At 41.2% G+C, this 18,283-nt stretch overlaps 2 protein-coding genes across 3 annotated transcripts; both read left to right on the top strand.

The window, feature by feature from the left end:
- Positions 1-4,734: 4,734 nt before the first annotated feature.
- On the top strand, positions 4,735-6,430 carry GJA9 (gap junction protein alpha 9). Its single transcript, XM_007092498.2, has one exon. The coding sequence runs from the start codon at positions 4,784-4,786 to the stop codon at positions 6,320-6,322; it is 1,539 nt and encodes a 512-aa protein (XP_007092560.1). The 5' UTR covers positions 4,735-4,783; the 3' UTR covers positions 6,323-6,430.
- Positions 6,431-7,346: 916 nt separating this feature from the next.
- LOC102956033 (MYC binding protein) lies at positions 7,347-15,444 on the top strand. 2 transcript variants are annotated; one of them, XM_042996675.1, is made up of 5 exons: positions 7,347-7,656; positions 7,852-7,924; positions 12,316-12,364; positions 12,609-12,738; positions 13,983-15,444. In XM_042996675.1, the coding sequence occupies exons 1-5, from the start codon at positions 7,573-7,575 to the stop codon at positions 14,025-14,027; spliced, it is 381 nt and encodes a 126-aa protein (XP_042852609.1). In that variant the 5' UTR covers positions 7,347-7,572; the 3' UTR covers positions 14,028-15,444. The 2 variants fall into 2 exon arrangements, with proteins under 2 accessions (XP_042852609.1, XP_042852610.1); XM_042996676.1 differs by lacking the exons at positions 7,347-7,656; positions 12,316-12,364 and having other exon boundaries at positions 7,673-7,924.
- The last annotated feature ends 2,839 nt before the right edge of the window (positions 15,445-18,283 follow it).

The raw sequence follows: 18,283 nt of genomic DNA, 5'->3' as shown, positions 1-18,283 counted from the left end.
ACAAGTTGAAGATGACTGTGATCGAACTTCGAAGGAGAATTTGCTTCTCGGATTTACCTCAACTAAGCTTTGGGTTAATCTCTCTGTTTTAGCTAATTAAACATACATATGAAATGTATGTTTTAACGAGATAAATGAGATTATACTACATGGATTGTTCGGTCACTTGCTTTACAATGTGACATAGGGACCCTACTCTCGGAGTTGCTGAGTGAGAAAGTTGTACTGTAGTTATTTAACCATGTCTCTACTGGACATTTAAGTTGTTGCTGCTTTTGTACTATTGTCTACAGTGCTATGTGACCTTCCTAGTACATGCAGTGTGCCTTTGAGTATGTTTGCGGAGTGAATATTTTGAACATCCAGAAGCAGAAATGCTATGTTAATTTTGATAGATTTTGGGGGCACCTGGGTGGCTCAGTTGGTTGAGCGTCCGACTCTTGAACTCAGCTCAGGTCTTTTTTTTTTTTTTTTTAAGTTTATTTATTTATTTTGAGAACTCAGCTCAGGCCTTGATCTTAGGGTTGTTGAGTTCAAGCCCTGCGTTGAGCATGGAGCCTACTTAAAACAACAACGACAAACAAAAAACCAACAAAAAACTGCCTTTTAAGTAGCTGCATCCATTTGTTGACAGTATATGACAGTAACAGATTCCTTACACTTGTGCCAAGAGCAGGTATGTCTTTGAAAAAGACGTCAGCCCAGAGCCCGCTTTGGATCCTGTGTCTCCCTCTCTCTCTGCCCCGACCCTGCTTGTGTTCTCTCTCACTCGCTCTCTCTCTCTAAAATAAAACATTAAGATGAAATAGCCAATGTCTAAAAAAATTTGCATTTTTGATAGTTAAAGAAATACTTCATTTAAATTTGTATTTGACTACTAATGAGGCTTAGTGTTTTTCAAGTTTATTAATAATTTATGCGTAGTTTATGTATTACACATAATATGTGTTATATAATACATAAATACAAATATGAATATATATGTATAATTTTTTCCCCTATGAAATAGTTGCAGTTAATCTGAAAAGTATGTGTTAGTTGGCAAAGAAGCCCAGGGAAGGAGCACCTGGCTTGCTCAGTTCGTAGACCATGTGACTCTTGATCTTGGGCTTGTAAGTTTGAGTCCCATGCTAGGGAATAGAGGTTACTTAAAAACAAAAAATATCTTAGGAAAAAAAAAAAAAGCCCAGCAAAGAAATAGTCCTTTGTCATGGCCAACCCATCAGGTCACTAGCTCTGAAGAGAGACCTTTAATGACCTAAATGGAAATGTAACTGTATGTAACAGAAAACTAGACAGAGAAACAGAATTCATTTAACTATGAAATTGGACATGACCCATTGATTATTAAGATTGATGACTAAGAAGTTACTATTTAGTCAGAAAGACTTTTTGGTACCAGCCACATCGTTCACATAACCAAAAACAGTGATATCTGATTTCCCCAGGAGGCAAAACTACTGTAAAGAAAAACAAAATCACCCAAACATCTGGTGTTCTAAATTCAGCATCTCTGAATTATAGAGGAACCACCTATTCAGCTTAATTTGGGGCTCGTAACTGTAGTCTTCTAAACTGCTGTGTTATTGGAAATATTGGAAATATTCTTTATCTGTCCTGTCCAATAAAGCAGCTACTAGGCACATGAAGCTTTTAAATTTTAGTTAAAATTAAATAAGATAAAAAATTCAGTTCCCGTGTTACACAGACACAGCACAAGTGCCCGGTGACTATACATAGCTAGTGGCTACCTTATTGGACAATGCAGAGTTAATTTCAACATCACTGCAAAAGTTCTGTTGGATGCAGTCAACATAGGAGGAGCACAAAAGGATCTTAGCTGATGGCTGACTCAGTGCGCTGAACTGAACCTCTCTACACCTGCAAAGGGGGGCACATTCAGAGAATAAGCATGATTTGCTTCTCAGATTTATCTAAACAGGTTTGTGTTAATCTCTGTTTTAGCAAATTAAGAAAGAGTTGTTTGAAATGTTTTTATTTTTTGCTTTTGGGTTCTCTGGGATTGAATCTATGTAGACTAGTATTCATGTCATTTGTTATAAAAGCTTCAGAACCTAAGATTTGTAGCTGAATAATTTACTGCTCCTTCTTTCAGGAAATACTATGCTCTTGTCCCTTAAGGAGAAGAAAAACATTTTTTTGTGTGTGTGATTATAAAAGTGCTCATGGTAAAAACAAACTAAAATACATATTACAAAAAATTAAGTTAATTGTAATCACACCATCCAGAGATAATCATAGTTAATATCTCGATGAATATCCTTCTGGGCTTTTTTGGACGCATCTCTACCTATAAAAAATATATAATTATGGGGTCATACTGTTCTATTTTATAAACTGAAACAATTTATCAAATGTCTTTTTATATTAGTATATATTTATCATTTTTATTGGTTGCATAGTACCATACCATGGATGTACTGTTATTTATTAAGTGCAATGCTGTCTTGTATTGATAGTTATTTTGGACATTTTCAATTTGTGAGTATTATAAACAACACAAATAATACCAATTTCTTACACTTGAAAGTGTTTTGGATTGTTGGATCAAAGAATATACTATTATTAACATAATAAAGTTAAATAGAAATTTTCTCTATCTCAGGAATACAACTAAATTTTAGAACATTGATGGTTTTGAATCTTTTCAACTGTATGAAGCTTTTAGAAAAGGAACTAAATAAAGACTTTTGGACTAATTGTTTAAAAAGCCCAACTACCACTATTTGACATACCTAATTTAAATAAACTTAAGGGAAAACAGATGATTTCTTAATGTTTCAGTGCAAAGAGGAAAAATAACAGTTTAGTAGAATAGGAACTGATTTTAGAGCTACACTGATTTTTTTTTTTTAATGTTTATTTCTGAGAAAGAGAGACAGAGACGGAGCACGAGAAGGGGAGGGGCAGAGAGAGAGGGAGACACAGAATGGGAAGCAGGCTCCAGGCTCTGAGCTGTCAGCACAGAGCCTGACGTGGGACTCTAACCCACAAACTGTGAGATCATGACCTGAGCCGAAGTCGGATGCTTAACTGACTGAGCCACCCAGGCACCCCTACACTGATTGAGTTTTAATGCCAGTTTCCGCTGTGTGACCTTGGGTAATTTAAGGTGTGCCTCAGTTTCCTCGTCTGTAAAATGGGGAAACAACATATCTACCTCATAAGATTTTTATGATGAACATATTGTGTAGCTACAGTATCCCAGGATTTTACTTGCATATGTAACATTTCCCTTTAGACGAGGGATATAGGATATATATTGATATATATATTTTTCAATTTAATTTCTTTTTCAAAATTTTATTTAAATTTTAGTTAACATACAGTGCAACACATTGTCAGGAGTAGACACCACACTGATATTTTAAACCTAAGTGATGAAACCATTCCCTCTTTTTAATCTTTCCCATGGGATATATTTCCTCTTCGATACCCTAGTATATCTACCTTACTATGGAAACATACTATCTGATAATCCAAGCATCTGAATTATGATTTACCCACCTGCTCCTTCCTCAAAAGCAAGATATAGGTCTTAAATATGTCAAATATTATTACAATGAAAGTATGTATAATACAACCACCACATCAGCCATCCATTTATTTCAAGAACTATCTAATAACATTCTGGTAGTACAGAAATAGTTGAGAATTTTTGGAGTTCATTTTAAGATGATAAAAATGTACAAAATTTTTCATAGATAATTAAGAATTTTATGAATATTCATAAATATTACTGAAATTTCTGACTTCTGAAAATGCTCAACAGCTGCCAGAAAGCAATTTAGACATTTAAATGTGGATTAAAAACAAATCTAAATTCCTATAGCAAGAGCCAGATCCATTTCCTCTGGTTTCGTTACTGTATCTTAGTGAATTGTTAAATGAAACACGTTCATTTTCCTTTGTGTGTAAATGAGATTTAAAAATCACTGACTTTGGTTATAATTTAAAAAAAATTTTAATGTTTATTTATTTTTGAGAAAGAGAGAGACAATACGAGCTAGGGAGGAGGACAGAGAGAGAGAGGGAGATATAGGATCTGAAGTGGGCTCCAGGCTCTGAGCGGTCAGCACAGAGCCCGATGCAGGGCTTGAACTCACGAACAGTGAGATCATGACCTGAGCTGGAATCAGACACTCAACTGACTCAGCCACCCAGGTGCCCTGGCTATAATTTTTATATAATCTTAATAAATAGGTTTGTAAGATCATGTCAGTAGTTTTAGGAACCTCTTCAGAAGTTCTCAGTTTAACAAAGTAAAACAGTAAGCTTCAGCTAATAATAACAAGACTCCTTTCTTGTAGGGAATCCTACAGTTCTATTCTTTATTATTATTTTTTAAATTTTTATTTACTTAAGTAATCTGTACACCCAATGTGGGGCCCGAACTCATGACCCGAAGATCAAGAGTCGCATGCTGTTCTGACTGAGCCAGCCAGGCACCCCATCTACAGTTCTGTTCTTCATACAGAATATACACAACCCCTCCTCCAGGTATCTTTTCTCCCCTTCTTTGTTGCAGTATGAGGTCTAAACATAAGTGATTTAAAATTCCTGGTATCTTAAATATATTCTTCATAAGATTATCACAGATCTCTAGGAAAAAACTAAAGCAACCAGCACACTAAAAGAGTGATGCTTTGTTCATGTTTTGGCCATAGGTTTGCTTTACGAAATAGCATGCCCTTCAGAATGGAAGAATGTATCTGCCTCCTATTTGATGGGGTTCAGAGCTAAGATGGCTGACTAAATAAACATGGGGAACTGGAATTTCCTTGGAGGCATCCTGGAGGAAGTTCACATCCACTCCACCATAATTGGAAAGATCTGGCTCACTATCCTGTTCATATTTCGAATGCTTGTTCTGGGTGTAGCAGCTGAAGATGTCTGGAACGACGAGCAGTCTGGCTTCATCTGTAACACAGAACAACCCGGCTGCAGAAATGTATGCTATGACCAGGCCTTTCCCATCTCCCTCATTAGATACTGGATCTTGCAGGTGATATTTGTGTCTTCACCATCCCTGGTCTATATGGGCCATGCTTTGTACCGACTGAAAGTTCTGGAGAAAGAGAGGCAGAGGAAGAAAGCTCAGCTGAGAGGGGCACTGAAGGGGGTGGAGTGTGAAATGCCCTGGGACAGGAGGAGACTGGAGCAAGAACTTTGTCAGCTGGAACAAAGGAAACTAAGCAAAGCCCCACTCAGGGGGACCTTGCTTTGCACTTACGTGATACACATTTTCACTCGCTCTGTGGTAGAGGTTGGGTTCATGATTGGACAGTACCTTTTGTATGGATTTCATTTAGAGCCTTTATTTAAATGCCACAGCCACCCATGTCCAAATATAATTGATTGTTTTGTCTCAAGACCAACAGAAAAGACAATATTCCTGTTATTTATGCAGTCTATAGCCACTGTTTCACTTTTCTTAAATATTCTAGAAATTTTCCACCTAGGTTTTAAAAAGATTAAAAGAGGGCTTTGGGGACGATATAAACTGAAGGATGAGCACAATGAATTCTTTGTGAACAAGTCAAAACAAAATCTTGCCAAATACCAGAGCACATCTGCAAATTCACTGAAGAGACTCTCTCCTGCACCTGATTATTATTTGTTGATGGAAAAGCAAACACACACAGCAGTGTGCCCTAGTTTAAATTCACCTGCATTTCAGGCAGATCCTGACCATCACAATGGAAATGATGAGAAATGCATTTTGGATGGGCAAGAAACTGTACTTTCTAATGAGATGTGCACACTTAGCGCAACCCGTAGTCACCTTCAACACATCAGCTCATGTAATAATGAAGACAGTCGCAAAATATTTAGAAAAGAAGTGGGTAACCCATTAAAGGGAAAGAAAGAAATCGATGGCAAAGACAGCAAAAGGAACCACTACTCTAGAGGTCAAGGTTCTATTCCAGGTGTTGCTATAGATCCAGACGACCACGTGGGACAGTCGCCTCAAACAGCTTTCTCTCTGCCAGCTAACTGTGCTTGGAAACGGAGGTGGCTTAGTGCTACATGGGGTCCCTCTACTGAAGGTGAAAATCGGACGTCACCTCCTAAAGGAAACCTCAAGGGCCAGTTCAGAGAGGGCACAAACAGAACCCTTCCTCCTTCCCAGGGAGACTGTCTGGACATTCCAGACACTCCTGATTCTTTGGGACGGTTGTCCTTAGAATCTGATTTGATCAGAAGCTGCAATAATTCTACTGCTTGCCCTCCAAATCATTTAGCGCTGCTGACAAACAACCTCATCGGTAGGCGGGCTCCCACAGACCTTCAGATCTGAACAGCTGTTGACTTCTAGACATCCTGCATATTCTATTACCCTAGCGTGGTGGTGGTGGAGCAGGCAAAACAAATAAGGGCAGCTCTAAAGACGAGCTGTTTAGGCAGACAATTGCAAACCTACTTCAAAAAGGAAAAACACATTAATTCTAAATGGTGATGGGGCAGTTTTAAATTCAAGGAGGGCTACCGGATCAGGATTACTTTTTTCACAGGCTCCCTTCAGAATTCGTGAAAACTGATTCCGGGAACGTCACGTTAAGAATCCAGGCTTAATGGTTTGGAACTCCGTTTTTCCTTGATGGGAGCAGAGCCTTAGGAGACTATACTGATTCTACATAAGTCTCCCTTTTAGTTACTAATCTTTTATTTCCGGACAATGGTTAAATTGTTTGTCCCTGGGACTTAATTTCGTTTCCTTATATAGACTGCAACCTGATGTCTCTTGAGTATAATCAAAATGTTGCTACTTAGTAAATAAAATTTTAAAAAGATTGGTGGCTTTAAAACATCGTGATTCAGTGTCCAGATTGGAGTTGTATCTCTACACTCCCTAGTCCTCTAACCTCGACACTTTACTAACTGTAGCTACCTTACAGGGATAGTGTGAGAATTAAAATAAGAAACCTTGTGTTTAGTACAGTACCAGGCACACAGAAAGAGCTCAAAAGGCCTATTATTAGCACGTTACTGCTCACCCTCCAGAGGCCCACATCAAGCCGGCCACAAAACAAACTGCAAAAGTAAAAGCTGGAGCCGAAACATACGATTCCAAGCGCTCTTCTCAAGCCACTGGAAACCCAAGGGGCGCCCTGCGTCGGTCGTGCGCACCTTTTCGGGACGAAAGCCAAGAAGCCAGCACGTATAGGCTACCACACCTAATAACGATGAGGCCCGGGTTGAGACTGGTCCGCTCCCACACCGCTGCCCGGAGATCCCACCCAGCTAGTCCCAGCGCTCCCGGACTCCACAGGCCGCGCCCCCGGGCGCCACGCCCATCCTTGGCCCCACCTGGACACCCTCCCCGAGTTACCAAAACCTCGCCTCTCGCTAGGCAACCGAATTGCCGCGAGGACCGGAAGAGGAAGGAGAGGTGTTGAGCCGGGAGCGGAGAGGCGGGCGTACGCAGCCTCCCTCGGCTTAGCTCACTATGGGGCATCCAGAGCGTCCTGGTCGCCATGAAAACAGGCCACACCCCCGCGATCTCACACCGTGGTTCGCAAGTGCGCAGGCGCGCGCGGCCTTCCGCGCATGAGCAGTGCTGCTCAGAGCCCGCCAGCCACGGTCTCGGGCGCCAGCTACGCCGCTGCCGCTGTCACTATGGCCCATTACAAAGTGAGGGGGGCGCGGCGTGGCTGGGGGCGTGCGGGCGGTAGCCAGCCGCTGGTCGGCTCCGGGTGGGAATGGGGGTGCGCGCGCAGGTTTTGGGGGCCTGCGGTAGCGAGGCGGAGGCGGGGTTGCCGGACTCCCAGCGCCTTCTTCCTGCTCTGGCCCCTGGGCTTCGGCTACTGACCCGCCGTGTCTCCTCAGGCCGCCGACTCGAAGCGGGAGCAGTTCCGGAGGTACTTGGAGAAGTCGGGGGTGCTGGACACGCTGACCAAGGGTGAGCATGGGCTAGGAGAGGGTTCCTCGTGTCCACGTCGTGCTCCTTGGCGCTGCGTCCCTGTCGGGCCAAGGCGTGGGAAAGGAGGGAGAACAGGTGGGACCTGTCTGGGGTCCAGCAAGGTGGGCCTCGGGGTCCAGTAGGGACTGGCGCACGTCTGGCTGCTGGCTGTCGGACGCCGCTCGAGTGGGATAGCCTTGCTCACGCTACCACCCTCCGGGCGGGGAGTGAAACTCCTGCAGCTGTTGCAAAGTCCCTCCAACTTCCGTTGCTTTGCCTCGAGTGGCCGCAGCCAGTATGTTTGATAAAGACCTTGAGATCCTAACTCCTCCCTCCTTACAGTTTTTGCGGACCCCAAATTACGTAAAGAAGCATTTTCCTTCGAAAAAAAGGGCAAGTGGGAAGATTAACCAGATTTCAAAGCTGTCTATGAAATAACTAAATGAACTCAGTCCCCAAAGTAGGCGATTCATAGTAAATTTGGCTGTGGTTTTTCAACCCCGGTTTCGTAGGCTATACCAATTCCTACTTTGTGCAGATTTCATAAGTAGGATTACAGTTTAAAGAGCTTGAGGACACATAAAAATGGTTATATTGTTTTCACTTTTTAAAATAGAAGCTATTACACTGTATCTGTTTCTGGGGGGGGGGGGGGTTCAAGACCTAAGATGAGTAAGGAGGTTGAAACTGGAGAGTTCCAAGAGGTGGTTGGGGGTACTACTTATTTCATTAGCTCAGCAATAATGTGAATGCCTGCTATGCATCATTCAACTCATTGGCTAGAACTTGCAAGGGTGTAGAACAGAAGAGCTGTCAGGGATAATGACGTGGGTCCACACGAGAGGTGTCTGGGAAAGAAAGAATTTGGTAACTGCTCTTTGGCCAGAAGCAAAGGTTAGGAGACAATTCTGGGAGAATAACAACTTTGGGTCTTAGCAGAAAGCAGGGCTTTTAATTCCCATGCATGGGCTGGTAATTTTGAATTGCTGCCTACGTTAGATTCAGGTACCAGTTTCCCTATCTCGTTGCAATTACACTTCAGCAAACACACAGGAGTACCTATGAAAGTGCTATGCTCTGTCCTCTCTTGAAGTGTCACAAATGCTTGAAATTTCTTTGACCCCCCCCCCCTTTAAAAAATTCTGTGGGTTCATTTCTTTCATTTAACCATTTTATTCAAGTCTCTGTTCTAGACACTGGGGATACAGCAGTGGAAAAAAATGTCCCTGCTCTAAATGAGCTTTATATTCTAGTTGAGGGAGACCTAATAAATAAATACATAGTGCCAGCCAGTGTCAAGTGTTATGAATAAGAAACATAGCAAAGGAGGGGCGCTTGGCTGGCTCAGTTGGTTGAGTATCCGACTCTTGATTATGGCTCAGGTTGTGATCCCAGGGTTGTGGGATCGAGCCCTGTGTTGGGCTCTATGCTGAGTGTGAAGCCTGCTTGATTCCCACCCCCCACCCCCCGGTTCCTGCCTGTATTCTCTCTCTAAACAAAACACCAAACCAACCAACCAACCAACCAACCAACCAGCAAAGGGTTAGATAAAGAGCTATGGATGTGCCATTTCATAAGAGGTGGTGGTTACTTCTCTCTCAAGAAGTAACATTTGAGTAGAGACCTGAATGAAATGTGATGTTTAGAGTTCCAGGAAGTTCAAGGAGGCCGGAGTGGCTAGACAGAGTAAAAGAATGTTAAAAGGTAGAGAAGTGACCTTGGCAGGAGGTAACTGAAGATGTACAGCCTTGTGCCATACATGGATCTTCCTTCATGAGACTGGAAACCACTGAAGGCTTCTTTTCCCTTGCTCACATCCACTGGCATCTAACTCCTCAACCACTGCAGATTTCCAGTCTCCTAAATAATGCCAGACAACATAGTACCTACTGATGTGACGTATTTAAAATCTGATGTTTTTCAGCTTCAAACATATGTACTTTACACATATTTAATTTAGAATTTTTATCCGGCTTATTTCCAAGAGGATCTGAAATTGCTTCTAACATTAAAACACTATATGGCTAAAGATAAAGATAAGTCATTTGGAAAAAGAGGCATTTGAGTTATTTTGAGTACCATTTCAACCTCTAAAAATCCCGGCTGCTAAGGCAAAAAAGGGAAACGCGGGGTATGGCATGCTTCTTGTCTGATTAAAAGGAAGTATATTTCATCTATAGAAAAGCACAGGAAACTTGCTATTTACATTATGTTCTGTAATTATCAACCTTGTAGTACCACTGACCAATTTAGAAGCTGAAAGAAACGGGGTGGGGAACAAGAGGTAGAAAAGGTAAGAGTATTCATGTCTTAAAAGTTAGTTGGCAGAGATCGGTGGAAATCAGTGGAAGAAAAAAACAAGTTTGAGTATGTTATTTAAAGAAAAACACTGAGAAACGGGAACCCTCTTGCACTGTTGGTGGGAATGCAAACTGGTAGAGCCACTCTGGAAAACAGTGTGGAGGTTCCTCAAAAAATTAAAAATAGACCTACCCTATGACCCAGCAATAGCACTGCTAGGAATTTACCCAAGGGATACAGGAGTACTGATGCATAGGGGCACTTGTACCCCAATGTTTATAGCAGCACTCTCAACAATAGCCAAATTATGGAAAGAGCCTAAATGTCCATCAACTGATGAATGGATAAAAAAAATTGTGGTTTATATACACAATGGAGTACTACATGGCAATGAGAAAGAACGAAATATGGCCCTTTGTAAAGCAACACGGATGGAACTGGAGAGTGTGATGCTAAGTGAAATAAGCCATACAGAGAAAGACAGATACCATATGGTTTCACTCTTATGTGGATCCTGAGAAACTTAACAGAAACCCATGGCGGGGGGAAAGGAAAAAAAAAAAAAAAAAAGAGGTTAGAGTGGGAGAGAGCCAAAGCATAAGAGACTCTTAAAAACCGAGAACAAACTGAGGGTTGATGGGGGGTGGGAGGGAGGGGAGGGTGGGTGATGGGTATTGAGGAGGGCACCTTTTGGGATGAGCACTGGGTGTTGTATGGAAACCAATTTGGCAATAAACTTCATATATTGAAAAAAAAGAAAAAGTAAAGAAAAACACTGAAAGGAGGGGGGAGGAGAGGGTGGTGGTGATGTAGACATACCGACTTCTCAAAAAATAGTGTTGTAAGTACACTTAGAAGAGTAACTATCAGAACTCAGTGCTGGTTGTTAAGTCATTGCCATTTGATTTTTTCTGTCTATATTTTGATGAGTTATTAGAGCTAAAAAACTAAAAAGGAAGAGTGTTGTCTTACAACAGTTTCTTAACTTGGGGTCTAGAGATGCAATTTTTTTGTGTGTAGTTACATTTTTTTGGCTTTTGTCACTTTTCAGAGAGTTCTTTGCACAAAAAAACTTAACCACTGGTTTAGAGAGATTTATATCTGAGTAGTAAATCCTAGGAGGAATTTATTCAGTAGAAGATGAACAAGTCAGTGCTGATGTAAGCTTTTGGATATGAACTGAAGTATGTATTTTAATGTTGATTTAAGCATGTTGATTACTGGTGAAGTTTTTGGTTGGTGGTTATTTAGCATGTTGTGTATGAAACTCTACCCTTGAAGCATATTTTCAATTCAAAGCTTCTTCCAGTAATTATCATAGCCCTGTTGATGCTCTCCAAAAATTTTCTCAAATTTATCTTTGTTTTCACCCCTCCATCACTCTAGTGCAGGTTACTATCTTTTTCAGCTGAATTACCACATCTGCCTCTTAAACTGCTTCTCCTGCCTTTATCCTTGTCCCACCCTGGATCTTCCACACAGCAGTCAAGAGTGATCCTGTCACTCTCCTGCTTAAAACTGTTTAATTATATGCCTGTTGTTCTTAGGATCAAAGTCCAACTGAACTTGCAGGATCTTCCCTGGTCGGCCTCCTGACCACCTTGCCAGCTTCCTTTCCTGCCACATTGTTCACAGCTCCATCTAGCCATACTTGAATTTTCAGTTCCTCAATATGTGTTCTCTTGCCCTCCCCACCCCCTCACCTTCCCATTTTATCTGAAACCCTCATAGCCCAGGTCTCAGGTCTTACTTCCCCTTGTTAGGACGCCTTCCTTGGTGCCCTAGGCTGAGTTAGGTGTTTTTCCAATGTGCTCCCATAATCCATCATCCTGTATTGACACTTGATACTTCTTCTTCTTCTTCTTTTTTTTTTTTTTTTTCGTTGTTTGGTTTAGTCCTTTGCTTATCTTCTGCACTAGAGTATAAATTTGTTGAGAACAGGGAGGTTATCTGCTGTGTGTGCCATGGCATGGCAGTCCTATCAATGTGCTTAGCGTATAATAGGCACTTAATACTGGGCTGTGGAATATAATTTCAGTCATTCAAATTTAAGACTTTAATTATTGCTTTTTCTGCTTTTTGATTTGCAGTATTGGTAGCCTTATATGAAGAACCAGAGAAACCTAATAGTGCTTTGGAGTATCCTTTTCATCTTTCAAGTCAGAAAAAGGACTTATTTTTGGAACTCTTATTTTTTCACATAGATACTATTTAAAATATTTTTGATGATTGAAAAAGTTACTTTCTGTTAAGTTTTGCGATGATGATCTCTGGGTAAATGCTGGTGGTAAGATGCGGTGACTGTGATCAGAGACATTGATACTACTCTGAGCTATTTCATTAGTTTCATTCAGCTCAAGTAAATTCTTAACTTTGATATTAGTTTTTTAAAGCATCACTTAGGAGCTGCTACCCCAGAAAATCCAGAAATAGAGCTGCTTCGCCTAGAATTGGCAGAAATGAAAGAGAAATATGAAGCTATTGTAGAAGAAAATAAAAAACTGAAAACAAAGGTAAATGTTTTAAAAGAATTCATGTTAAAAATAATTTCACCTTTAATGATTATAAGATCAGAACCTCACTAAAATGGATAGTAGGGGAGGGAGGAGGAGAAATAATCTCAACTGCAAGGCTGAACTGACGCCCTATGGAGAAAACCACAGATTGTAAATAGGACAAGCAAAGTGTAGTCAAGAAGAGGTTCTTGGGAACCTGCATCAAGAAAAACTTGAGAACATTGGTTAATGCTGCTTATGAGTAAATGGAAATTTTGGGGAATCATAAGCAGTTGATGTAAGTAGATCAGTGTAGGGTCACTGCTTTGCGAAAGGCACCTCTTACAGTTGTGTGGTGTGCAATGTGCACAGTCGTATTGTGGTGGCCCTGTAATGTGTTAATTTGTTTGCACTGAATTTTGTCTATTGCTCAAGTTTTTTCTTTGTTTAAATTCCTGTGAGAATCTTCATAAGCTTCAAATTAGTCATCTCTGAGCCTTTGAGGTTTTACCACATTCTGAATCACATAACTTATTTTACATTAGGCAGTTCTCATAATGTGATTTATCTTCTCAACAACCTTGCGAAATAAGTGAGATAGGGACACAGACCATTTTGTAGGTGAGGGAACTAAAGCACAGCGAAGTCTCTCTTCTCGCATCTGACAGCTAATTCGAATAATCTCAATCTCAGCCTAGTGTTCTTGCAGAGAACCAGTTTAGCATAATAGAAAATGCAGTACCTTAAATTATTCAAGATTCCACAACACAAATACCAGTTAGCTTGTTGGTTAAGTTAGACCTTTTAAGTCAGACATGAGCTGCTTTTCATTGACTAGCTAGATTAATATATGTTACATTATTCTTTTTTTTTGCTTTTTGAGAGAAAGCTCAGTAAAACTTTGGTAAAGAGGAAGAAAGTACCTTATCAGAAGCCACAACATCCTTGGGAAGATACAGATAGGTTTTTGCCTATCAAGTATTTGAGCAGTGCGGTATGAACTGGAATTCAGTTTTGGGTTCCCAAAAATTATTAAAAAATAATTTTAAAGGTTTATACGAAAAAGACTTTTCCTCAGACCTGATTGCATTAAATCTTAAAGTGTATTAATTTTAAGTGGCTTAAAGAGAGTAGAATATTCTTATAAAGTTACTGATTCAATAATTAAGTTGAATATAATAGTTAACTTGTTTTGTTATTATGAAGTTTTTTACCCAATTTAGAATAAGATTCACCTAAACTCCTCTGTCTTTGCCCTATAGCTTGCTCAGTATGAACCACCTCAGGAGGAGAAGCGTGCTGAATAGGAATCTTCTCAATTGAAAAGACACTGACAAAATGGTTTTGTATGACTTGAATAGTTTGTATAGTATATAATCTTTTCTGAACAGATGCTATAGAACTCTTTTAATATGTTGAATTCACCTACCACACTTTAACTGTTATAAACACATATACTTAGAATCACCAATAAAAACTCAATATAACTTTCTTTGGGTCTTAAAAGCAGGAGAATCCAAAGTGAATCCCGAAAAAAAAATCTAAACACAGCCATCTAATTCATTACCTTAAAAGACATTCTGTTTATTAGTCTGACTAGGAATGATGGTACTGGTGGTATTTTAGCCAAGGAAGTTCAGCATGGAGCTGTTCCTTGGTTTAGTTCAGGATATGAGCACAGGTACCTTCATTCTTTAAAATGAAGCCGACACTGTTGTTTATATCCTCTGTAGGCAGCTGGAAAGATCTGTGTGACAGAAGATGCTTTTGCACGGGTTACCATGAATCTTCTGCTCTTGTTTATATAACGTGGAACAAATAACTCTTCTTTGCCACCACTCTGCCTTAGATAACCGTGTGTGTGCCAGTGTGAACTCTGACACCACGTGTCCTTCTATGCAATCATGCCCTACCTGATAACGTTGCCTTGCTTTGCTCTGTGCTTCAGTGGGTCCTAGCTGCACATTGGCCTGTGTTGTTTTTCGATTTGCCATACTAGCAGTTATCCTGACTGTAATTTATAATAACTTAAAGCAGGATCACACTGTTCCCCTGCCTTACTTGTTGCTTAGCTGAGCACAGAACAGAGGCAATCTAAAATTCTGGGTTCATGCACAAGCTGGGATAAGAAGGGGAATGAGCCATATATCGTGGAAAATTATAGTTTGCGGGTATAATTATACAGTGCTTTTTCCCCCTCAAAGTATTTTTCTAGCCTTGAATTCATTTTATCTTCATTATCCCTGTGAAGTAGGTAGGGCAAGTATGAGGGGAGGTTGGGTGCTGAATTTTTAGGCCAAAGACTGATATTAATACAAATTATTTACTAACTGTAGAACCTTGGGCACATCAGTCAACTGCTCTGAGATTCACTTTCCTCATATGTTAAATGAGAATAGTATCTGTGCTGCCTACCTCACAGGGTTGTTGTGAGGGTCAAATGGAATGTATGTGAAGATCTGTAAATGGTAAAGCACTATATTCTTGTTTGTTAGTCTTTTTCCTTTCTTTTAGAAGACCTACAATCAGGTGTTTCATTTTATTGGTCACTTATTTTCCTTATTGCTGACTGACATTATTAAGAATCCTGTTTCATATATTCTAACCCTATTGTTAGAGAACCCATCTTTACGCTTTGGTCAAAACACACGTAGAAAACAAAGCGAACCGATGACAGCTGATTTAACTAGCAAAAGCGTCAGCACTTGCTGGAAACTGTGACCAGGCTAATTGTAAGGGCATTTTAATCAGTCATGTTGGCAAGAATGTGGCAATGGTCTGTCTCTTTTAGTCACAAGTTCGTTTTTGGAGGGGGGCCAGACACTACTGGAAGAACATTCACTGGAATTGGTTTATCTTTTACCAATTTGAGGGCCTCCTACATGCTCAGCAGTGGGCTGAGTGCTGGGTATTATAAAGATAAATGACTTGAAATTAGTTATAAGACATATACATAAGCAATTACAATGTGGGATAGGAAGTGCTGAGAATCATAAGAATAATAAAACATGGCCCCATGGGGATTTTGGAAGAGAGGGAGACTTGGCTTCTTTAAGCAACTGGTATGACAGCCCCTTTGTGGAATACAGACAAGCAGAATTTTTTTTTTTTCCCCTGGCAGCCAACCCTCATTTGCTTTTTTCCCATGGGACTAGTATTAATATTTATGTAACTCAGGTTACTGTCTCTTGTACTATCCTTTTGGACAGAATGGCAACCTGTGGGTTGGTTAACTGCACTTTTACGGAGGGCGGGGGGCGGGGGGGGAGCTGACCTGCTTCAACTGCTGTACCAGTCAGTGCTATTTAAGAACTCAGAGTCAGCCTGGCCTCTGGAGATCTTCATCATTTCTATCAAGGATCTGGATGAAGAGACTATACAAGAAGTTGCTCAGTGGAGTAGAAAAAGGATCTCATCCATTCAGTTCCTGCTGTACTTTAGCTGCCTTGTCCATACAATGTAGATTTCATATCTTGCCTACCTCACAGGGTTGTTGTAAGGTTCAAATTAAATATAATGGATGAAAAGCGCCTTGTAAATTGTAAAAGACTACACATGGGTCGCATGGTGTAATGCCAAATCTGTAAATGCCACAAAGTTGGCTGGTTAGTGGACTATATTGAAACAAACTTGAAAAGAACAACTTGGAGTACCCAAAATTCTGGGCCTGCACCAACAAGCTGAAGTGTCAAGTCTTATGTTTAGGTTAAAAAAAAAAAAATGCAGTAATACAAGTCTAGGCACTAGGATTGCTGACAAAATACTAGTTCCAGTGATTATCAGTATGAGCCACATATACTCTGGATGTATATATTAAAAAAATCCATTCTGTAAAGCATAATAGAAGTATTGTCCAGATGCTAAACAGTCATCCTGATGGCCGTATTGGTCATTTTGCATTGTGGGTGCCAGACATTTGGTAGATGTTGACAAGCTCACATGCATGTAAAAGACAGTGAGCGATCAATAGAGAGAGGGCATTTGAAAATATAAGGTTGTGCTGCCCAGTATGGGAGCCGCTAGCCACATCTGGCAATTAAAGTTAAAAAAAAAAATTCAGTTCCTCACAGTAGCAACATTTCGAATGCTCAGGCCACACTGGCTTCTACATCGTTGCAGAACATTTCTATCCTCACAGAAAGTTCTATCGGACATCACCATAGAAGCGATGGTCGAAAGAACAGAGTACGTTTTATGTGGGACAGAGAAGATTTAGTGGATAATGAAGCCTGCAATCTAATATTTGAAGGGCTGTCATGAAAAAGATGAAGACTACTCCTGTGATCCATTTTAAGCTCCAAGGAGTGTGATTTTTGGTCTGAATAGGAGACTTGCAAACAAAATCCTACCTCAGTGGAAGCGGCTGCCTTTTGAGATAGTGAGCCCTGCTCCCTTGGAACTATTGAGGTGCATGTTGCATTATCAACAGCCACAGGTGTCATAGGGTGGATTCTCTTTAGGCGAGAGATTGGACTAGATGACTTCTAAGGATGTGTCTGTCCTACCTTCCACTTACAGATTCAGACGTAGCCAAGTCCCAGACTTACAAGAACATGCTTTCCTTTCACAATCTAGAAGTTCGTTTCTTTGGAAGTTCAGTGCCACCACCACCACCTCCATTTTAAGAGGATCTTGGTTCGTCAAATTTCCAATTCTAACTCCTGACAAGGATGAAAATTCCTCTAGCTATCTCAAACGTATTTGGTGAAAGCATTGGCTTTAATTTGCTTTCATTATTCATTCCTTTGGTTTGTGAACTGAAGGTCATAGAAGATGCAATGTTCTATTGGGGGCGGGGGGTAAATTACATGAAAAGTAGACTGACTAGGTGGGAAGGAGGGAAAATTGAGTCCTATTGAGTTTAAAGTGGTGGTGGTATCCACTGTCCGTTTTGCTGAAGGAGGATAAGCAGTTCTAGCTTGGCTGCATTTGCTCTCCTCTCAGGGTCCCGCTACCTGCTAGAAGGAACTGCATCACAACCATGACTCTGCCTTTGGTTGAGGCTTTGCCCTCACTCAGACTGGCTCCTCCTCCCTACCTACCAGATCCATCCATCTAGACCTGCTGAGACACCACCTCCTTACAGACTTTCTCACCCTCCCAACTCCCGAACATTGTTATCTTCACCTTTGACCTTTCCATTTCATACCTCGTACCGAAGCTACTTACGCAGAGATCCGATCTCTATCAATCTTCGAGCAACTTGAGGGCGGGCAGGGTCCGAGTCGGTTTCAGTTTTGTGTCCCTTGTCCCCCCAGGGCATCGCGGGCATCAATAAATACTGGTCGGGCGAGTACCATTGTAGGAGCACAACTAGTTCTTCCCCCAAATGCCCAGAGAGCATCTCCCGTTGCGATGGCCTCCAGAGCTCCTAAGAAGGCAGGGGAGCGGCGAGGAGCACCGCGCGTGGCTGGGCAGGACCGGGGTGCTCGCTAGGGCGGAGGGCAGAGGGCTCGGCCGGCCGGGCCACCCTCCTCGTGACTCCTCCTCCCCCCTCCACGGCTCCAAGTCAGGTGATTCCGGGCACGTGACGGGCACCACCTACCCTGCTGCTCCCGAGTGG

Source organism: Panthera tigris, chromosome C1 (genome assembly GCF_018350195.1).
Source record: "Panthera tigris isolate Pti1 chromosome C1, P.tigris_Pti1_mat1.1, whole genome shotgun sequence".
Lineage (NCBI taxonomy): Eukaryota > Metazoa > Chordata > Mammalia > Carnivora > Felidae > Panthera > Panthera tigris.
Note: the sequence above shows the minus strand (reverse complement) of the source record. Positions and strands in the feature narration are given on the sequence as shown.